Here is a 23,938-nt window from a genome sequence, read left to right on the forward strand (position 1 = left end):
CCAGTAAGTACTTCCTTCCCTGCAGAGGACGGCGCTCACTGGTTATTACCGCCTCCTGCCCCCAGTTATCGGGGTCCTGCAATAACCAGTAAGCACTTTCCTTCCCTGCAGAGGACGGGGCTCACTGGTTATTACCTCCTCCTGCCCCCAGTTATAGGAGCCCTGCAATAACCAGTAAGCACTTTCCTTCACTGCAGAGGATGGCGCTCACTGGTTATTACCTCCTCCTGCCCCAGTTATAGGGGCCCTGCAATAACCAATAAGTACTTCCTTCCCTGCAGAGGACGGCGCTCACTGGTTATTACCTCCTCCTGCCCCAGTTATAGGAGCCCTGCAATAACCAGTAAGTACTTCCTTCCCTGCAGAGGACGGCGCTCACTGGTTATTACCTCCTCCTGCCCCAGTTATCGGGGTCCTGCAATAACCAGTAAGCACTTTCCTTCCCTGCAGAAGACGGGGCTCACTGGTTATAACCTCCTCCTGCCCCAGTTATAGGAGCCCTGCAATAACCAGGAAGCACTTTCCTTCACTGCAGAGGATGGGGCTCACTGGTTATTACCTCCTCCTGCCCCAGTTATAGGGGCCCTGCAATAACCAGTAAGCACTTTCCTTCACTGCAGAGGATGGCGCTCACTGGTTATAACCTCCTCCTGCCCCAGTTATAGGAGCCCTGCAATAACCAGTAAGCACTTTCCTTCACTGCAGAGGATGGCGCTCACTGGTTATTACCTCCTCCTGCCCCAGTTATAGGGGCCCTGCAATAACCAGTAAGCACTTTCCTTCACTGCAGAGGATGGCGCTCACTGGTTATAACCTCCTCCTGCCCCAGTTATAGGAGCCCTGCAATAACCAGTAAGTACTTCCTTCCCTGCAGAGGACGGCGCTCACTGGTTATTACCTCCTCCTGCCCCAGTTATCGGGGTCCTGCAATAACCAGTAAGCACTTTCCTTCCCTGCAGAAGACGGGGCTCACTGGTTATAACCTCCTCCTGCCCCAGTTATAGGAGCCCTGCAATAACCAGGAAGCACTTTCCTTCACTGCAGAGGATGGGGCTCACTGGTTATTACCTCCTCCTGCCCCAGTTATAGGGGCCCTGCAATAACCAGTAAGCACTTTCCTTCCCTGCAGAGGACGACGCTCACTGGTTATTACCTCCTCCTGCCCCCAGTTATCGGGGTCCTGCAATAACCAGTAAGCACTTTCCTTCCCTGCAGAGGACGGGGCTCACTGGTTATTACCTCCTCCTGCCCCCAGTTATAACCAGTAAGCACTTTCCTTCACTGCAGAGGACAGGGCACATTGGTTATTACCTCCTCCTGCCCCCAGTTATAGGGGCCCTGCAATAACCAGTAAGCACTTTCCTTACCTGCAGAGGACGGGGCTCACTGGTTTTTACCTCCTCCTGCCCCCAGTTATAGGGGCCCTGCAATAACCAGTAAGCACTTTCCTCAATGTATCAGAGGTGAAATGTATCAAACAAATTAGGAGTTAGCTAAAATGTATTGAGAACTAAACACACCAGTGGCACAAATCTAAGCTAAGTTAGGGCTCAGTGCCCATACTGTGGACCATAAATGGTCGGTCCGCAATATACGGGCACTGGCTGTGTATCACAGACTTGAATGGGTCCGCATCTGCCGGATATAACCAAAGATAGATTCACCTGTCTTTTTACGGTGCAGAGGCACAGATCGGAAGCACTACAAAGCACTTCCGTGGGCTTCTGATCTGTGTCTCCGAACCGCAAAACGATAGAACATGTTGTATCTTTGGCTGTATGCTTCGGATCTTAGACCTATTCAAGTCAATGAGTCTGCATCCTCAAGCTGAGTGCACATGGCTGGTGCATTGTGGACCACAGCACGGGCAATTACACTTGTGTGCATAAGGCCTTACAATGCGTCAGTCTGGAGTTTACATCACAGTGGATTGTCTAGACAGGATGCAACTGTAACAAATCCACAGCTGTGTGAAAAATCAAGGGCTATTTACACAGATCAGATATCGTTATAATTTGCTCCTGCAGAAACATCATCGCCCCTATTTTTTTTTATTAATAAAAAAATAACATTGTCCGACTTTCAGGTAAGTTGTGGCCAGGAACAGAAATGTGACCGAGTCAATAGTATTTATTTATTTTATGCAATTATTTAGCGCTGACATATTCCGCAGCGCTGTACAGACATTAGCATCAAGCTGTCTGCAGTGGGGCTCACAATCGAAGGTACCCATCAGAATGTCTTTGGATTGTGGGAGGAAAACCACGCAAACATGAGAACATAGAAACTCCATGCGGATGTTCTTTGCCAGAATCGAACCCAGGATCCCAGCGCTGCAAGGCACCAGTGCTAACCTCTGAGCCACCACTAATATACAATGGTATAAACTATATACAGTGCCTTGAAAAAGTATTCATATCCTTGAACTTTTCAACAATACAGCCACAAACAAATGTATTTTATTGGGATTTTATGTGACACAAAGTACAAATCTGTGTGAAGAAAACGATCTGGACAGTGCGGTGTGCATTTGTATTCAGCCCCCCTGAGCCAGTACTTTTTAGGACCACCTTTCTTTTGGGGTCAGTCTCTACCAGCTTTGCACATCTAAAGGCTAACATTTTTGACCATTTTTTTTTTGCAGAAGAGCTTGCGCTCAGTCAGACTGGATGGAGAGCGTCTGTGAGCAGCAATTTTCAAGTCTTGGATTCTCAGTGGGATTTAAGCCTGGACTGTGACTGGGCCGTTCTAATACATGAAGATGCTGTGATCTAAACCCTTACATTGTAGCTCTGGCTGGATGTTGAGGGTCATTGTCCTGTTGGAAGGTGAACCTCTGCCCCAGTCTCAAGTCTTTTACAGCCTCTACCAGGTTTTCCCCGTATTTAGCTCCATCCATCTTCCCATCAACTCTGACTAGCTTCTGTCCCTGCTAAAGAAAAGCCTCCCCCCCCCCCAGCATGATGCTGCCATCACCGTGTCTCATAGCGGGGATGGCAAGTTCAGAGTGACGTGCGTCCAAAAAGTTCCACTTTGGTCTTAACTGACCAGGGCACCTTCTTCTATGGTTTTTGTGTCCCGTTCAGTGCTTTTACGAAACTGCAAACAGCGCAAAAGGTGCACCACAATGATATGCAACTGGAAGCTTCTCCTCCCCCACTATACTTGTCTTAGTGCGCATCTTTCATTCAATTATATCACTAACCCGTGCGCATGACCCTAGAGATCAGATCTGTTATACAATTCTGTTGTTGATCTCTACATCTGTTGAAACTTGATTGTATCTTGATTTTTCTTTTTGCTAAAGCATGAATAAGAAAAATAAAGAATTTACAAAAAATAACTGGAAGCTGCACATCATTGTGGTGCACCTTTTGCAGTGATTTATGTATTTTTATATTCACATCCACACATTATGCCATCTTGTTTAGGATGCTTTTGTGGTGCATGTGGTCCGCTGCCGACATCCTCCATTGTATGCATTTTTGCTGGGGATTGCCGTTAGCAACAGATCACATGTGGAGGAATTGCTCCCCCGGTCATAAACACGCCAGAGTGTTTGGTGTTTTCAAGCATTTTCTCCCATTTAGGCCACTTTATTTCAGTTATTTTTCAAACTGCAAACAGGACTTCTTATGGCTCCTTTCAGAAATGGCTTTCTTCTTGCCCCGCTTCCATAAAGGCCATATTTGTGGAGGACAAAACTAATAACTGTCCTGGGGACAGATTCTCACACCTGAGCTGTGGATCTCTGCAGCGCCTCCACAGTGACCATGGGCCTCTTGGCTGCTTCTAATATATATATATAATTTCTGTTTTTTTTTTTTTTATAACCAAACCCTTTTATTTACACAACTTTATCCCTGACCTGTCTGGTGTGTTCCTTAGTTTTCATGCTGCTGTTTGATCACTAATGTTCTCTAACAAACCTCTGAGGCCTTCACAGAACAGCTGGAGTTATACTGAGAAGACATTACACACCGGTGGACTAGAATTTATTTATAAGAGTACAGGGGCGAGAGTACAAATGCACACCACACTTTCCAGATTTTTATTTATTAAAAATGTTGAAAACCACGAATAACTTTCTTTTCACTTCACACATACTTGCTACGTTGTGCTGGTTAATCACATAAAATCCCAATAAAATACATTTGTTTGAGGGTGTAACGTGAAAAAGTTCAAGGAGTTTAAATGTTTTTTGAAGAACTGTATAATCCCTATGTTCTACCAAGTTTTCAGAAAACTGATGGATTGCTGGATTACTTGAGTTATGAACAGGTTTCCAGCATGTAAAAGTACTAATAGTGTTCCAATTCACTGAAAGCAAAGAGAGATAGTGAAAATGGTTGGAAATTGAAGCACAGGTTATTTAGAAAGGTACATTATACTCTATAGTAACTGAACTTCATTTACTGAAAACTGGGAAACCTTTTAGGCCACAGTGAAGACAGCATATTTATACTGGGATCTTTGCAGTGCAGCCCCCCATCTAGTCATCCTTCCAGGACGGTAGTGATTGCCCCAGTCTGATTATCAGAACCAGTCACCTGCTAAAAGAATGACGTAATGAATAAAGGATGAAAATTCACAGAAATGTATTTAAAAGAATCTATAATTATGTTTAACGAATGACAGAAAGTAAAGATACCTGGAAGGGTTACTGATCGTCTCTGGGCTTCTTTCTGACAGATTGCTCAGACCATCCTTGCAACCAAAAGTACTAATAGAAACCTCATGTCCTTCTGTGGACATCAAGCATTTCTCCCATGCAACAATAAACTCCAAGGTTTTACCAAGCAGTCCCAGAGGTCTCCCCAAGAGTGGACTGGCTACTGCTGACAAGGCAGTGGTAGATTTGGGAATTATTGGCTGCGCTCATTCTGCTGGTGGAGTCACTGTGTACATACATTACTTATCCTGTACTGATCCTGAGTTACATCCTGTATTATACTCCAGAGCTGCACTCACTATTCTGCTGGTGGAGTCACTGTGTACATACATTACTTATCCTGTACCGATCCTGAGTTACATCCTGTATTATACTCCAGAGCTGCACTCACTATTCTGCTGGTGCAGTCACTGTGTACATACATTACTTATCCTGTACTTATCCTGTGTTACATCCTGTATTATACTCCAGAGCTGCACTCACTATTCTGCTGGTGCAGTCACTGTGTACATACATTACTTATCCTGAGTTACATCCTGTATTATACTCCAGAGCTGCACTCACTATTCTGCTGGTGCAGTCACTGTGTACATACATTACTTATCCTGTACTGATCCTGAGTTACATCCTGCATTATACTCCAGAGCTGCACTCACTATTCTGCTGGTGCAGCCACTGTGTACATACATTACTTATCCTGTACTGATCCTGAGTTACATCCTGTATTATACTCCAGAGCTGCACTCACTCTTCTGCTGGTGCAGTCACTGTGTACATACATTACTTATCCTGTACTGATCCTGAGTTACATCCTGTATTATACTCCAGAGCTGCACTCACTATTCTGCTAGTGCAGTCACTGTGTACTTACATTACTTATCCTGTACTGATCCTGAGTTACATCCTGTATTATACTCCAGAGCTGCACTCACTATTCTGCTGGTGCAGTCACTGTGTACATACATTACTTATCCTGTACTGATCCTGAGTTACATCCTGTGTTATACTCCAGAGCTGCACTCACTATTCTGCTAGTGCAGTCACTGTGTACATACATTACTTATCTGTACTGATCCTGAGTTACATCCTGTATTATACTCCAGAGCTGCACTCACTATTCTGCTGGTGGAGTCGCTGTGCAGTTCTGGAGCATGATGCACGCTGTAACTCAGCCGTTATGCAGTGTTACACCATTAAGCAGATTTCTGGAGGACTGACACGTGGCTCCCACTGGTGTGGGGACCAGTAACACATCATGAGCAGTAAAGACACGGACAGGCCAAGAACAAACAAACTATTTTATTCCAAATCAGATGTCAAAACATAACAGGAATGAGAACTACGTTTGATGACAGGAAAGGGCTTTTCCCTCCAAAATCTTCCAGACATCTGATTGCTTTCATTACATCTAAACTCCTCAAAACTTGTGGTGAAAACTGTTGTCATGGTAACATATTATAAATGATCGGCTGCTCCTTAATGGTGATAAACCAAACACTTGTAATAAACATTCCCTCAAATATAGAAAACTGATCTCCAGCAGAAAAAGCTAACAAAAGTGCAAAAAACGTAAAGTGCTTAAACATGTCGCTTCGCGCAGTCATCATCACCACGCTGCAAACAGAAAAATCATCCAGTGCAGTAAGGCCAAGTTCAGACACCGATTCATCACATCGCGTCCAGTTGTGTCACTCAGTCTTCTGTTTACAAAGCTCAATCACTGCATAAAAGACAACTCTCTAATAGACTTTGTGTTCCAATTCCTCACTATTTCCAAGATCTCTGCTTGCTGCAGTAAATACACAGTCACTGGTGCGGAGAACTAATTCTGACCTGGTTTTGCGCCAACGCCTGTAATGCTGAATCCACACATTGAGGAATTTTTACATCTTGGATTTGGCTAGAGCAAATGCGCCACATGCCGATTTGCAGCGGATCTCAACCTATGCAATGCAAACGGTGAAATCTGCGGTGCTTCAGCATGCAAATCTTCAAGTAAGGCTACTTTCACACTCGCGTTTTGTGCGGATCAGTCATGGACGGATCCGTTCAGATAATACAACCGTCTGCATCCGTTCAGAACGGATCAGTTTGTATTATCTAACATAGCCAAGACGGATCCGTCTTGAACACCATTGAAAGTCAATGGAGGACGGATCCGAATTCCATTGTGCCACAGAAAACGTATTCGTCCCCATTGACCTACATTGTGTGCCAGGACGGATCAGTTTGGCTCAGTTTTGTCAGACGGACAACAAAACGCTGCAGGCAGCGTTTTGGTGTCCGTCTCCAAAGCAGAATGGACACTGAACTGATGCATTCTGAGCGGATCCTTATCCATTCAGAATGCATTAGAATGCAAACTGATCCGTTTTGGACGCTGGTGAGAGTCCTGAACGGATCCCACAAACGGAAAGCCAAAACGCGAGTGTGAAAGTAGGCTTACACAGGCAGACAAGTCCTTCTGGGGATGTTCAGACACTGCAGATTTCTGTGCGGTAAATCCACAGTGTCGCACTGTACCAGTAAAACTGGATGAGTAAGAAATCTCATTCACACTCTGAGAAAACATTCCATAAAGTAAACTTCTGAAATCTGCAGCAACTTAATTCATGCCGCAGATCTCACCCTTTGCAATGCCGCAGAGCTTACTCTGAATACGCTGCAAAATCTGCAGCAGGATTTTCTCTAATAATACATACAGCATTTTCTGCTGTGGAGTAGTTGCTGATTTTGGTGTGGATTTGCAGAAAATCCCCCCCTATGGTGAAATCCGAAGCAGAAGTCGGCATCTGAGGATTAAAGAAATGTGCAATGCAGGTCAATTTACGTAGCGTGTGGCTAAGATTTCTTAAAATCCCACCCTCTTTGCTGGTACTGTACAACACTGCAGTTTTGCCACACACAAATACACAGAGACAAATTTGCATTGTATCCACTACATGTGAACAGACCCTCACAGTGGGTTCACACATTTGCGTTCAGTGAATCCGTTGTAAAATAGCAGCCAAGTGGATGAGATTTTCAGAAATCATGTACAGAAAACCTGCAGCTTACACCCACTTCTGCTGTGGCCTTTACATCTGCAGCATGTCAATTTATGTTGCAGGTTCTACCTGCGGTTTTTAACTTTTGCAATGCAAAACTTTTGAAAGCAGGGGAAGACCAGCTGTGCTCCTGCCAGCGATGAAGCCGCAAAACCAGCCCGTTCTGGGCATTTTTAGTAAAGGCAATACCTTGAGTTTAATCCAACTGTACAAACCTGAGTCCTGGACTCCAAGGCCGATAGCTGGTATCTGCAGTCGCACACTGTAACAAGCCCCTCAGCTGTGACGGCAGGGTCAGAGAGTTTTCAGCATCAACATATAAACAAGAATCTTTCCACACATTATACAGTAATTATCTTTTCCTTACACAGTGATTCATTACTTTTTCGCCCCATTACATATGACTGGACTGTTCTCTGAAACGCACACAAAAAAAAACCTGCGGACCGTGGCATGTGAACCGGCTTTAGAAATGAAGGTGTTTTTGGAAGTGCAAACAGTTTTTTGTGCTGACTTAGAGCACGGCTTCATTGCTTTAATTTTTGTGTATTTAGAAGATACAGCATCATTTTTTCCAGTTTCTCCACCTGTAAAAAGACAAGAAGTAGGAAAATTCAGCGGACGCATTCACTATCTGCAAAACATTACAAAATATTTCATTAAAAAATGTATTAATCAGAGCACTCTGCCTCCTAGTGTACACATTTGGGTGGTCTGCGGCCGCTGTTTGCAGCAGAATCTACATTGCCAGTAGTTAGGATTATTGTGTCCTCCTTCTGAACTGGAGTCATTTCTTCATGTACTTGGAGGTCACGTTAAGGCCGGGTTCACATCACCATTTTGTTTTTTGTTCTTCTAATCCATCAGAAGAACAGAAAAAAACAAAAAAAAAAACAATTTACATAGAAACCTAGAATGTGTCGGCAGATAAGACCCATTTGGCCCATCTAGTCTGCCCAATATACTGAATACTATGGATAGCCCCGGCCCTATCTTATATGAAGGATGGCCTTATGCCTATCCCATGCATGCATAAACTCCTTCACTGTATTTGCAGCTACCACTTCTGCAGGAAGGCTATTCCATGCATCCACTACTCTCTCAGTAAAGTAATACTTCCTGATTAGGGATCGACCGATATTGATTTTTTAGGGCCGATACCGATAATTTGTGAACTTTCAGGCCGATAGCCGATAATTTATACCGATATTCTGGGAATTTTCATTTTTGAAAAAATAAATAAAAATTCCCACAAATCTGCTGAAAATTAATGTTTATTGTTAATGTGTATTTTTTTTTTTTTGTAAATCTTTCTTTTTCATTTATATTTAATATTTTGGTGTTTTTATTATTTTTTTTGTAACTGTTTTTTTTTTTAAACTAACTTTTAGCCCCCTTAGGGACTAGAACCCTTGTCCTTTTCACCCTGATAGAGATCTATCAGGGTGAATAGGAGCTCACACTGTCCCTGCTGCTGTGTGCTTTGTGCACACAGCAGCATGGAGCTTATCATGGCAGCCAGGGCTTCAATAGCGTCCTGGCTGCCATGGTAACCGATCGGAGCCCCAGCATTACACTGCTGGGGCTCCGATCGGAGGAGCAGGGGAGAGGGGATCCTGTGGAGGGGCGCACTGCGACTGGGGTGGGGGGGCCCTATGCGCCACCACTGCCTAATACTGGGGGGGAGGGGGGGCGCACTGCGCCACCAATGCTTAATGTTGGGGGGGGGGGGGGGGCCCAATGCGCCACCACTGCTAAACACTGGGGGGGAGGGGGGGCGCACTGCGCCACCAATGAAGCTTAATCTCTAATTCATTCATATACAGGAGGCGGGAGCTGCAGGATCACATAGCCGGCTCCCGACCTCTATGAGCAGTAGCTGCGATCCGCGGCACCTGAGGAGTTAACTACCGCAGATCGCAGCTACAGCTCATAGAGGCCGGGAGCCGGCTATGTGATCCTGCAGCTCCCGCCTCCTGTATATGAATGAATGAGAGATTAATCTTCATTGGTGGAGCAGTGGCCATAGCTCCTCCCCTCCTCCTGTCCCCTGTCCTTACATTGGCGGCAGCGGCAGCAGCAGCACAGGGGGAGGAGACACTGCTCCTTCTCCCCTGTGCTGCTAAGGGGAACACGGAGAGCGCTGTCAGCAGCGCGATCTGTGTTCCCCATACGCTATCGGAATATCGGCAAAATAGATGCCGATACCGATAGTGTTCAAAATCCTGAATATCGGCCGATAATATCGGTAAATCCGATAATCGGTCGATCCCTATTCCTGATATTACTTTTAAACCTTTGCCCCTCTAATTTTAAACTATGTCCTCTTGTAGCAGTTTTTCTTCTTGTAAATCTTCTCTCCTCTTTTACCTTGTTGATTCCCTTTATGTATTTAGCAGTTTCTCTCATCTCCCCTCTGTCTCGTCTTTCTTCCAAGCTATACATGTTAAGGTCCTTTAATCTTTCCTGGTAAGTTTTATCCTGCAATCCATGGACCAGTTTAGTAGCTCTTCTCTGAACTCTCTCCAAAGTATCAGTATCCTTCTGGAGATATGGTCTCCAGTACTGCGCACAATACTCCAGATGAGGTCTCACCAGTGCTCTGTAGAGCGGCATGAGCGCCCCCCTCTGTCTACTGGTAATGCCGCTCCCTATACACCCCAGCATTCTGCTAGCATCTCCTGCTGCTCTATGACATGGTCTGCCTACCTTTAAGTCTTCTGAAATAGTAGTAATTACGCCCCAGGTGCATTATCTTGCACTTATCAACATTACATTTTAGTTGCCAGATTTTTGACCATTCCTCTAGGTTTTCCTAAATCCTTATCCATTTGGTGAATCCCTCCAGGAACATCAACCCTGTTACAAATCTTTGTGTCATCAGCAAAAAGACACACCTTACCATTGAGGCCTTCTGCAACTTCGCTGATAAAGATATTAAACTATATGGGTCCCAGAACAGATCCCTGAGGTACCCCACTGGTAACAAGACCGTGGTCTGAATATACTCCATTGACTACAACCCTCTGTCTGTCCCTCAGCCACTGCCTAATCCATTCAACAATATGGGAGTCCAAGCCTAAAGACTGCACTTTATTGATAAGCCTTCTATGTGGGACAGTATCAAAAGCCTTACTAAAGTCTAGATAAGCGATGTCTACTGCACCTCCGACATCTATTATTTTAGTCACCCAATCAAAAAAAAATCAATAAGATTAGTTTGACATGATCTCCCTGAAGTAAACCCATGCTGCTGTTTTTCATCTTCCAATCCATGGGATTTTAGATGTTCCACAATCCTCTCCTTAAGTATGGTTTCCATTAATTCCCCCACTATTGATGTCAGGCTTACTGGCCTATAGTTGCCCGATTCCTCCCTATTACCTTTCTTGTGAATGGGCACAACATTTGCTAATTTCCAATCTTCCGGGACGACTCCTGTTGCCAGTGATTGGTTAAAAAAAAAAAATCTGTTTTAATAGCTTTGGGTGTATCCCATCAGGCCCCTGTGACTTATTTGTATTAATTTATTCTAAGCATCCGTTAAACTAATTTTGCATCCCTCTTAGCCATTTCCATTTGAGATCTGTTATTTTAGACAGAAGTAAAAGTCCTCCACAAATTACCTTTTCTTCAGTCTAAAAAACGGATCTCAGACAGAAATGGATAAAACGGATTCAGAATGTGCATAAAAGATGCTCAAAATAAAGGATCAGTTTTCTTTTTTTCTGATGGATTGGAAGAACATAAAATGAAATGGTGATGTGAACCCGGCCGAAGCCTCCTACAGAGATGAGAAGAAAGTCTCTTTGCTCTGCACCCATCTCATACACAACAGACAAGCCGCAAAGCAGACAGATATCTGACAGCATGTCCTAACACAGCGCTCTGCACCAGGGTGGGAGGATAGGACACCAGATAAGGGTCTAGACAGACCTCAATTAAAACAAACACCGCCCTGATGCTTATTTTACAGTTGGGCATGAATGAACTGCCTCTGTGCTGGGTGACTAGTCAACTACATTGCTTTTCTTCACACTTGAAAAAGCATTTCCCCTACAGCATGCCACAGCACAATTTGCAGCACTCTTGTATAACATGATATGGAGATTTCTGTGTTGCTTATTGTGCCCAATTTTACTGACAGTAACAGAAAGACAAAGTTCATGTCGAACAAACGCTTTATTGGGAGTCTCTGCTCTGGGGTTAGGCCCCTGTAAAACAGAACCACGTTCAGGCGTGGCATTAAAGGAGATTTTTAGTGAAACTCACCTGTAAAATCTTTTTCTCGTCTTTTCCATTGGGGACACAGACCATGGTATAGCCTAGGTCATTACTAGGAGGAGACACTATGCAAATAAAAAAGAGAGAGCTCCTCCTCCACTGGCTATACCCCCATGCTCCACCGGAAGGACGCCAGTGCATGCAAAAGCAGTAGGAGACCAGAACAAAGGAATACCGCCATCGGACCGTTAACCCTGAGGTCCCGAAGAACTCAACCAACCCCTCATGCAACAGGCAAGAATGGGAGGGAGCTGTGTCCCCCAATGGAAAAGACGAGAAAAAGATTTTACAGGTGAGTTTCACAAAAAATCTCCTTTTCTCGCACATTCCATTGGGGGACACAGACCATGGGATGTCCCAGAGCAGTCAATGGGGTAAGAAAAAGATCAGCACCTCCAGAGGGAAACGCCCCGCGGTCAAAAAGGAATCACCGCCTGCAATACCTTGCACCCAAGGGCATCAGCCGATGCCAAAGAGTGCATCTGGTAAAACTTCGTAAAGGTATGTAAGGACAACCAGGTGGCCGCCTTACAAATTTGAGATGCCGAGGTGCGATTACGCCTAGCCCAGGAGGCCCCCACCGCCCTGGTGGAGTGCGCGGTGACCCCAGCTGGGGGAACCCTGCCACGGGAACGATAGGCCGTGGCAATAGCCGACTGAATACTCCGAGCCACCGAGACCTTCGGGAATCACGAAAAGGGCGTCCGTACGGCGGAAAGGGGCAGTAACACAGACAGGTACACCCGCAGAGCACAGACAACATCCAGGGAATGGAGAGCGCGCTCCTTGCGATTCGCCGGGGTTGGACAAAAAGAGGGCAGGACTATATCCTCATTAGGGTGGAAGGCGGAGACCACCATGGGCAAAAAGGACCCGACTGGAAAAAGGAGAGGACCACCGGAACCGAGAAACGAAGGGGAAAAACGACTAGCTTGCTAAAGGCAAGAAAAGCCTTACAGGTACGATAGTATATCCGGGAGGAAACTGGTTTTCTGGCCTTGATCATGGTCTTCACAACGGAGTCCGAGAAGCCCTTCTTTAGGATGGCGGTCTCAAGTTAACAGCCATGCCATTAAACGAAGTGACCGTAAATTCTGGTGGAAGAGCGGTCCTCAAGACAGTAGGTCCTCCCTGAGAGGAAGAGGCCACAGAACGTCTGCCAGGATTCGAGTGACGTCCGAGAACCAGGCGCGGCGAGGCCAATCGGGGGCGATGAGAATGGTCGGAATCCCTTCTGTCGTGATCTCGCGAAGGACCTTTGGCAGTGGTGGAAAGACATAGAAGAGGGGGAAGTCTTGCCATGGAGACACCAGCGCGTCTACCCCGTACGCCTCCGGATCCCGAGCCAGGAACGTGGGAACCTTGTTGTTGAGTCTGGACGCCATCAGGTCCACGTCCGGACGGCCCCAACGGCGACAGACGTCCTCGAATACCTCCGGATGTAAAGACCACTCTCCCGGATCCACTGTGTTGCGACTGAGAAAGTCCGCCTTCCAATTGTCGACCCCTTGGGATGCACACTGCCGACAGTACTGGAACATGAGTCTCCGCCCACTGGAGGATCCTTGCCGCCTCCTGCATCACCGTCCGGCTGCGGGTCCCGCCCTGATGGTTGACGTAAGCGATGGCTGTGGCATTGTCCGACTGGACCCTTACCGGGTGAACTGCTAGGAGAGGAGTCCAATGAGAAAGGGAGAGGGAAAATTGCTCTGAGCTCCAGCACATTGATCGGAAGGCGGGCTTCTGCCACCGACCAAACCCCCTGAACCGTCCGGGCCGGGAGAACGCCACCCCAACCCAGGAGACTGGCGTCGGTGGTGACGACCGTCCAGGAGATCAGAAGGAAAGAAGGAAGGACCTCCCTGAAGTCAGGTTCTGAGGGGACAGCCGCCAATAGAGTTCTACACGAACCCGAGGAGGCAGGCGGACCCGAGAGTCCAGACCGCGCAAAGTCCTGTCCCAAAAGGACAGGATCGCCCGCTTCAGAGGTCGAGTGTGAAACTGGGCAAAGGGGACGGTCTCCAAGGAGGCCACCATAAGCCCCAGAACCTCCATGCACTCCCGGATGGAGAGACGTCGGGAGTGCAGGAGGCGAGACACCGACTGTCCATAACCATTCCTAGGAAGGTCACTCTCAGAGGGGTGAAGAGGGGACTTCTGGAAATTGATCAGCCAGCCGAACTGTTCGAGTCTGAACAGGGATTCGGACTCTGTCCTTGGCCTGGGGAAGGGAGGGAGCCTTTATCAGTATGTTGTCCAGGTAGGGCAACAGAGATATGCCCCTGGTACGGAGAAGCGCCAAGAGCGGCGCTAAGATCTTCGTGAATACCCGAGGGGCTGTCGCCAGCCCAAAGGGAAGGGCGACAAACTGGTAAAGCTGTCCGCCGACAGAGAAGCACAGGAACCTGTGGCGAGATTCTGCGATGGGGAAATGCAGATAGGAGTCTTGGATGTCCACAGACGCGAGGAACTCCCCCGGAAGAAGAGAAGCAATAACCCGCAGGGACCAGTTTAATAGCTTCAGGTCTAGGACCGGACGCACCGATCCCTCCTTCTTCGGCACAACAAATAGGTTAGAGTAGAAACCTGCAGCTTCTGGTCAGGGGACAATCACTCCCCTGACCAGAAGGGAAGAAACCGCTTGTAAAAGGGCCAAAGCTCGGGCCAGATCCCCCGGAACCCGAGAAGGGAAGAAACGATCCGGAGGCCTGGAAGCGAATTCTATTTTGTAACCGGAGGTTACAATTTCCAGGGCCCAGGCGTCCTGGATGTGAGCTCTCCGAACCTGTTGAAAGGAGAGCAGTCTGCCCCCCACTGCAAGAGGTGGGGGCGCCCCTTCAGGTGGAGGACTGCTTGGGGGCCACGGGCGCCAGGAAGGTTGGGGCTTAAAGGCAGGCTTCCAGGTCTGGAAGGGGGCCGCCGCAGACCTGGAAGAGGAGAAGCGACGAAAGGACTGGTTCCTAGAACCGGAGGACCGAGCTCCAAAGGTGCGCTTGGATCTATAATGGGGCAGGTTGGTGCTCTTGCCTCCTGTCGCGTCCGAGATGATCTCGTCCACCTTAGCACCAAAAAGCCTGGAACCCACAAAGGGGAGGTTAGTGAGGGAACGCTTGGAGGAAGCGTCAGCGTCCCAAACCTTAAACCAGACCTGTCTGCGCTGAGTAACCGAAACCCACGCAAAGAGACTGCTAACATCAAAGGAAGCTTTGCAGAGAAACTTCGTTGCCTGACATCTGGAGGACAAAGTTCAAGGTGCCTGCCAGAGTGAAAATGGCTTTGGAAAGAGAATCCAAACGCCTGTCAGAGAGGAACCGTTCAAGACAGGTATGGCTGTATTCTTAGCCAATCTGGCCACCGGTGGGTCGACCTTAGGGGGTGAAGACCACTGCTGCACATTTTCTGCCGGAAATAGATAGAGTATCCATGCGTTTCGTGGCAGAAAAATCGGTGATTAGGGCGGTCCCAGGCCTTAAAGAGGACCTTGTCGAACTCGCCATGGATGGGGAATACAACCGTTTGTGGTTTCCTAGAATGGAAAAGAGGGAATTCCTGGCTACTAGTGGAAGGAGATTCCTCCTGGATATCAAAAGTATCCCGGACCGCCGCTACCAAGTCTGCCACCAGCTGTGTCCTCGTCTGAACTGGATTGTTCCCCTTCCGATCTATGGTCCCTGCGAGGAGTGGAAGTGTCTGAACGGGCCCCCAGACGAGGAGGGGAAGCAGAGTCATCCGAGGAGGGATGCTGCTGCGCACACTGCCTATTAGCAGCCGAGCGGCCTCTGTGGGAACCACTGGGAGGTGGATTAGTGTTAGCCACCAGATCCGTGGACGCCATGCGTTCCATGAAGTCCATGGCGGCCCGAGAGACTTGGGCTAAATCAGCGGCCACCCTAGATATGGCAGAGGCCCACGGGCTCCTACGGGGCGGAGGGAGGACTGGGCTGAGTGAGAGGAGGAGGGGGGAGCAGCCGCGGGTGGAGAGCGCTGAGACGGAAGCGCCGGAGCAAAAGAAATAGGGCTCCGCCCACTAATCGCGTCAAGGATGGTGCGAAACCCACACGCGGGAAGTATATATATAAAAAAATTTATAAATAAATAATCGGCGCCAAAACGGCGTAGCAGGGGTTAAGAAGAGTCGCGGCCGCCTGAAGAGTAGGGGAACCGAGTGGCGCATGTAACAGTACCGCTGCCACTTCTCTGCAGGAGTGCCGCATATAGTTATCCAGTCTTCGCCCTCTGCTCCACACCAGCGGGGTTCACCTCTTCAGTCAGCTGGCACAAGGAGTGGCAGTGATCTGGTAGGAGGGCAGGATAGGTGACCCCAGATCTGGTAGGAGGGCAGGAGCTGCAGGTCGAGCCCGGTTCCACTTAACTTCTTGGGGGGGGGGGGGGGGGGGGGGGGAGGTATCCGGGGATGCCAACTCGACCCCGGCGCTCGCTCCACCGAGAGACCAGGGAAGCAAGATGCGACCCTGTGTTCTCTTGCTGAAAAAAATAAACAGGAGTATAGAGTCTTAACATGTCACCTTCTTATTCGACACTAAGCAAGACTGGGGTCCTCCCGGTGGAGCATGGGGGTATAGCCCGTGGAGGAGCTCTCTCTTTTTTTTTATTTGCATACCTAGGCTATACCATGGTCTGTGTCCCCCAATGGAATGTGCGAGAAATGACCAGGATTCCATACAACAATATTACACTGCAAATTATGTCAATGGGGTTTTCAAAACTTCCTTCACATCTAACGACTTGCATGGATTTCAGGTCACGTGGATTCAGAAGAAATAATCTTGTGAAGGGGCTGCGGAATTGTACCTGATGCAGTAAAAAAGGAGATTTTTTGTGAAACTCACCTGTAAAATCTTTTTCTCTACTTTTCCATTGGGGGACACAGACCATGGGTATAGCTTAGAGGTATTAGTAGGAGGGACACTATGCAAATACAAAAGAGCTCCTCCTCCTCGGGCTATACCCCCCAACTCCACCAGGAGAAGCTCAGGCATTGCAAAGCAGTAGGAGACAAGAAAAAATAACGGAAGCCATCGGACCAAGCCTAAAAGGTCCAACCACAAACAAACTGAAAAACCCCTCCTGCAACAGGCAGAATGGGTGGGAGCTGTGTCCCCCAATGGAAAAGTCGAGAAAAAGATTTTACAGGTGAGTTTCACAAAAAAATCTCCTTTTCTCGTACTTTTTTCCATTGGGGGACACAGACCATGGGACGTCCTAAAGCAGTCCATGGGGTGGGAAAAAACATCAGCACCGCCAGGAGGAACGTCCAACGGTCAAACAGGAACCACAGCCTGTAAAACCCTGCGGCCAAAGACAGCATCAGCCGAAGCCAGGGATGCAGCTGATAAAACTTCGTAAAGGACCGTAAGGACGACCAGGTGGCCGCCTTACACAGCTGAGACGCAGAGGCACGATTGCGCCTTGCCCAGGAAGCCTCCACCACCCTAGTGGCGTGAGCGGCAATCCGAGCCGGGGGAACCCTACCACGAGCGCGATAACAGCCGAGCGGATCCATCGCGCCACAGTGACCTGACCTTGGAGGCCGCCAGACCCCTACGAGGTCCCTCAGGAACCACAAGGAGGAATCAGAACTGCGGACGTAAGCGGTAGCCGTTAGGTACACTTCCAAGGCCCGGACGACAGCCAGGAAGTGTAGAGCGCGTTCCTTGGAGTTTGCCAGAAGGGAAAAAGGAGGGCAGGACAAGATCCTTGCTAAAGGTAGAAAGAAGAGACCACCTTGGGCAAAAAGGAGGGAACCGGACGGAACACAACCGTATCCTGGAGAAAATCCAGAAAGGGGCTCCTGACGGGAAAGAGCGACCAGCTCCGACACCCGTCTGATGGGAGATGTGGCCACAAGGAAGACCACTCTCCAGGTGAGAAAGGTCAGGGAGACCTCTTTCAGAGGTTCGAAGGGGGCCGTCTGCAGAGTGCGCAGGACGAAATTGAGATCTCAAGGAGGCAAAAGGGGAACATACGGGAACCAAATGTGCCACGCTCTGAAGAAAAACCTTCACAGGACCCATTAAAGGCAGCGCCGAAACCTGACCTTTCAGGGAACTCAGCGACAGTCCCATCTCAAGTTTGGACTGAAGAAAAGACAGCACCATCGGGATGGAAAAGCGAAGGGGAGGGAACCCCGAGTTCTCACAAAAAGTCATGAAGGCACACTAGGTACGATAGTAATCTGGGAGGAAGCCGGCTTCCCCTGATCATGATTCTAACCACCGAATCCGAGAATCCCCTCTTCTTCAGGATGGCGGTTTCAACAGCCACGCCGTTAAACGAAGAGACCGAAGATTCCGGAGGAAGAGAGGACCCAGAGACAGTAGAACCTCCCTGTCGGGAAGAAGCCATGGGGCATCCGCCAGCATCCGAGCCACGTCCAAGAACCATGCGCGGTTAGGCCAATCGGGGGTGATGAGGACGGTAGGAATCCCGTCAACCGCAATCTTGCGTAGACCCCTCGACAGAAGAGAAGTGGAAGGAAGACATAGAGGAGGCTGAAGACCTGCCACGGAGACACCAGCGCGTCCACCCCATATGCCTTCGGACCTTGGGCGCCAGCCGGAGACCTGGGAGCTTGTTGCTGAACCTATGACGACATCAGATCCACATCCGGACGGCCCCACCTGCCACGCACGTCATCGCAGACACCCGGATGCAGAGACCCTCGCCTGGATCCACCTTGTTTCGACTTAGAAAGTCCGCAGCCCAGATGCCTATTCCCGGAAGGAATACCGCTGACCACACCGTAACGTGTGACTCCGCCAACAGCAGAATTATTATTATATTTTTTTTTTACTTCCCGCATCACTGTCCGGCTGCGGTCCCACCTTGATGGCTGAAGTAAGTCACTCTCAGCTCAGGGATGTTGATAGGGAAACGATTCCGTTGCCGACCAAACCCCCAGGATCGAGTGGGACCGGAGAACGCCGCCCCAGCCAGAGGCAGGCATCAGTGTTCCAGGAAAAGAACGGGAGTAACGATCTTCCCGCCGTCAGGTTCATAGGGAGCCCACAAAAAAAAAGAGCTTCCTGAACCTGTAGAAAAAAACAGAACGCGTCACCTGCAGATGTAAGCGTACAGATCACGAGAGGTCTCGTCCCAGAGGGAAAGAACTCCTGTCGCGGCGACAGAGTGTGAGAAAAAACTGGGCATATGGTACGGCCTCGGAAGAGGCCACCACAAGACCCAGGACCCGCAGGTACTCCCGAAAGGAGAGACACGGGGAGCGCAGAAGGTGCGACACCGCCATTTGGATCCAGAAGACCTAGTAGTCTGAAAGAAAAAAAATCTCTTGGTCAAGGCATCCAAAAATATCCCCAGAAGGAGAGCTTCAGGGACGGGAGGAGAAGGATCGTGGAAGTCGATCAACCATCCGAGCTGTTTCATTTGAACAGTGATCCGGACGCTGTTACAGGTAAGGCCGCCAAGAAATGTCCTTGGTGCAAAGAAGAGCCATGAAAGCCGCTAGGATCATGGTAAAGACCCTAGAGGCAGACGCTAACCAGAAAGGGAGGGCGACAAAAATACATAGAGTCGGCCACCCATGGCAAGCGCAGGAATCGTTGTGAGATTCTGCGATCGGGCCATGCGGACAGGCGTCCCGGAAGTCTACGGACGCAAGGAATTACCCTGAAGAAGAGAAACAATAACGGAGCGGAGGGATACCAATCTAAACCTCCTTATCCGGAGGAAAAAATTTTGAGCAGCTTCGGATCCAGGGTCGGACGCACCGACCCCTCCTTCCTTGGAACGATGAACAGGTCTGAAAAGAAACCCGTGCCCTGTTCCTCTGGAAAAACCGGGGTAATAATCCCCCTGGTCCAGAAGGGAAGAAACTGCCATCCAGAGATCCGAGGAGCGGAACGGATCCCCCGGAACGCTGAATGTAAACTCTATCTTGTAACTCGACGTTACAATTCTTAGAGCCCAGGCGTCCTGAACATGAGCCCTCCAAACCTGTGGAAGTAGCAGGGAGGCCGACTGCGCCCTTGGACACCATAGCGGCTGGGGCTTGAAGGGGGGGGGGGTTCCTGCGGGAGTCCTGTAGCCCCCCCAGCGACGGGGCAGCGAAAGGACTGGTAATGGAACCGGCTCGAAAGGGACGTTAGGACGTAGGTGTGGAATGTGAGAGTTCTTGCCCCCAGATAGCGGTAGAGAAGAACTCGTCCAGCTGAGCCCTAAAAAAACCTGGAACCCTCAAAGGGGAGGTTAGTAAGGGGACCCTTGGAGAAGCGTCAGCGTCCCACACTATCAACCCGACCTCTCTGTGCAGAATGACCGAGAGGGCTACAATGCAGGTAGCGAGGGAATCAATGTCCATAGAAGCCTCGCAAAGGAATTTGGAAGACTGAGACACCTGGAGAACCAAATCCGGTGTGTCAGTAGACGCATCATGTTCCGCCAGGTTCAGGTGGTGGCGCTGCAACCACACTTGGGGAGAACACTGGCCTAACGTGCCCGCCAGAGATAAATGGCTCTTAAGAGAGAATCTAGGCGCCTGTCCAGAACGTCCTGCAGAGAGGAGCCGGTAAGGACAGGGAAGGCCGTGATCCTAGACACTGGGGGATCCACCCTAGGGGAGAGAAGACCAGCCCTCCCCACTGCTCAGTCGTAAAAGGATGATCCTGTCCCAGGTTCTGGGTATGACCGCGGAAATTCCTCATGGATAGGAAAAAACGCGGCAACCTGTGGCTTCTTGGACGGAAAACAAAAAGGGGGGAACTCTCACGTAGAGGAGAATCCCCTTGGAGATTACAGGTGTCACGGACAGCCGCTACTAAGTCCGCCAAACTTGGGGAGCTTAGGCGGAGGGACCTGCTCCATGACCTCGTCCGAGCCGGACAATCCCCCTTCAGACCTGCGCTCCTTGGGGGGGGGGGGGGGTCGTCTGAACACATCTCTAGACGAGGGGGGAAAACTGAGTCATCCAAGGATGGATGCTACCGCTTACGCTGCCTCTTATTAGTCAGGCGACCTCAGCGGGAACCACTGCGGGGAGACGGAGTGGTAGGGGCAACTGGATTGGCAACTGCCATACGGTCCAAAAAGGACATGGCTGCCTTGGCGACTCAGGCCAAGTCAGCGGCGGCGCAGGACCTGGCAGATGCCCAAGCGGGTACCGCCGGCTCCGCAATAAACATTTTTCCCCTTTTAAAAAAAAAGAAAGCCTGGACTCAGAAAGCCTGGACTGGGGCAACAGCCTTATCACTGAGCTACCAGCTTGCCTTAGGAGCTGGGTTGGGCAGGAAGGAGATCCTGTCCAGGGCCAGGGCAGGAGGCACAAAAACCAGTGGTCTAACAGGACCCCATTGGAACCTGAGAAGGTGACTAGGCTTAGGCATGATAACAACTATGCAAGAATCTACAGTTGTAGTTAGAGAAAAGAAACCTTAAGTGTCTTCTGGGAATCGAACTAGAGATCGTTCACCTCAGAAGCAAGGCATTTATACACACACACATACAAAGCTAGACAGCTGTTCAGAGAGAAGCAGATTGAATAGGGTTGCTGTTCAGCAGGGGAGCGGTCAGTAGCGTGGGAACCTTTGTAGCAGACGGAGGAAGATGGCGGAGCGAAGCGCTAGGCTCCGCCCCCCGGCCGCTAGAAGCGCAAAAAGATCGTGCGCTCCACTCCTTGTGCTTCCTAAAAACATGTCCCTTCGTGCCGAACACAGCGAAGCGGGAGTTAAGAAAGCACACACGCCTGCAGTTGCAGCCCAAAATCCTCGTTCTGTCAAAGGGAGCCGAGAGTCCCAGCAGGGAGATTAGCCAGAATAGTGCCTCCATGCCCTAGAACCCCCGGACAGAGATAACACCCTCAGTTCACCCAGGCGGCCCATAGACATAAGACAGGGGGGGGAGCAGAGAGCGATTGCAGTATACTTATCTGCTCCTGCAGTCTTCTCCCTCCGTTCAGGACCAGCAGGGTTCACCTCTTCAGACGTCTGACTCCAGGAGTGCAGTGCTCTGGATGGAGGGCAGCAGCAGGTGACCCGGGAGCTGGTGGGATGCCGGAGCTGACAGGTCGAGCCCGGATCCACTTATCTTCTTGGGGGGAAATGGAGGCAGCCAGGCAACGTCCCAAAGATGGCGGCGGGCACTCCACGGGAGACCAGGAAGGCGCCATGCCGACCTGTGTCCCCATCTAGAATAAAAATAACAAAAAGGAGTAGAATCGGAGAGCGTCAACCTCCTTCACCAGACACTAAGCAAAGACTGAGCTTCTCCTGGTGGAGTTAGGGGGTATAGCCCGAGGAGGAGGAGCTCTTTTGTATTTGCATAGTGTCCCTCCTACTAATACCTCTAAGCTATACCCATGGTTTGTGTCCCCCAATGGAAAAAAGTACGAGAAAAGGTAACATCCATGACAATACATGCACATTTTGCAGCCGATTTGGTGGATTTTTTCCCCCCAAACATTTGTAAGGCATTCAGCAATTTTACAACCTAATTTAGTAAATGTTTTACATGTGGAATGTGTGCTGTAGTAAAAAACAAATCCCAAATACATTTAAAAACGGGATGTTTCCAAAAATCTGATTAGACAAAAGAAAAGCGCACTGCTTCTAAAAGAGACCACTGCTGCCTCCAGTTTCTACTTGCCACATATTACAGCATAATGCACCGGGTGTTATGTTTGGACCCGGTCTGAACTTAACCCTAATGGGACTTACTCTTTTCAGCAGATCTCGACAGCAGCAGTCATTTCCCTCTGTAAATTAAAGCAAAAGGAATGAGAAAAACTGTGCAAAAAGTAAAAATAAATAAAACAGCATAAGAACAAAGCACACAAGACAATATTTATGTTCAGATGAAGAAGCTGCATCCGTATCATGAAGAGAACAGGCTCTGTAAGTGCAGACTGGCTGCTGTCTTACCTGAACAGCTGTTAGTCATGGATATCACACTTCTTGCTAGTCCATCCATCACCAGCCTCTCACCCACATGAAGGACGCCACTCTCCTGCTGCTTGTCCACAGATACGCGATATACCCCAGCGTCTAGTGACTTGGCTGTGATGAGAACTTCAGCTCCCAGTAATACAGAACACAGGGTGTGTGTAGCTTCTGGTGGCCATGATTTAGTAATTGGGAGCACATCTACAGGGGGATGGGAAAAGAGGATATAGTACTAGCACAAACAATGGCATTAAATATAGAGGATGTAGTACTGACACAGTAAACGGGGTGGACCCAACAGGTCATCCAGAAACGACATGTTAGCACACATTTTATGTATATGGCTTGTAACGCCTCTCCTTATGGAGAATGTTTAGTTCCTTCCAAACTCACAAATTTCTTCAACCTACTTTACGATCTCAATCTAATCGATGCCAGTTTTTACAATGTGTCTCACCTGCAAGAGAGCATTTCGTCAGCTGCACAGGAAACTCCAGAAAACTTTGCTTCATGGGAAGAAGGGATGAAAAGGGTAGGACCTCCATATTGCCATAATCAGCATAAATGATTTTGGCTGAGGAATCGTGTACCTCAAGGACAACAGCTCGGTACCACTGGCCGTCCTCTAAAAATACAAAATAACTACATTGCCATTTGTATGGCGCTGACATATTTCATGGCATTTATAGATTTATTACATCTGCTCCTTTAAGTATACCGTATATATGTGTTTCTTCAGATGCTCCGCTTGATGAACAGACTTAAAGGAGTATTCCCATCACATACAATGGGGGCATATCCCACCTCTGGGACCCGCACCTACAGTGAGTATGGAGTCCGTAAATTAATAGAGGGCGCACTGGGCATGCGCAGCTGCCCTCTGTTAATTTCTATGGAGCCACCGTCTGCCCCACAGAAATTAATGGGAGCAGTGCAGAGCGGTGCACTCAGTTTCACTTGTATGAGAGCAAATCTTGGTGGTGGACGGACCCCGAGAAATCCGGCCACAGCTCTCCCCGCTC

The 23,938-nt window shown here is 48.9% G+C and overlaps 1 protein-coding gene across 1 annotated transcript in view; it reads right to left on the bottom strand.

Moving 5' to 3' along the window:
* Positions 1–6,991: 6,991 nt before the first annotated feature.
* The window catches only part of TDRD1 (tudor domain containing 1), a 97,763-nt gene continuing 80,816 nt past the window's right edge, over positions 6,992–23,938 (bottom strand). Inside the window, exons 19-22 of the mRNA XM_044299758.1 lie at positions 23,374–23,541; positions 22,896–23,117; positions 22,692–22,729; positions 6,992–8,306 (exon numbers count right to left, since the gene is read on the bottom strand). Of these exons, the coding sequence (XP_044155693.1) occupies positions 8,247–8,306; positions 22,692–22,729; positions 22,896–23,117; positions 23,374–23,541 (488 nt within the window). The 3' untranslated portion in view covers positions 6,992–8,246. The remainder of the gene's footprint in view (positions 8,307–22,691; positions 22,730–22,895; positions 23,118–23,373; positions 23,542–23,938) is intronic.

This window comes from Bufo gargarizans, chromosome 6 (assembly GCF_014858855.1).
Source record: "Bufo gargarizans isolate SCDJY-AF-19 chromosome 6, ASM1485885v1, whole genome shotgun sequence".
Classification (NCBI taxonomy): Eukaryota; Metazoa; Chordata; class Amphibia; order Anura; family Bufonidae; genus Bufo; species Bufo gargarizans.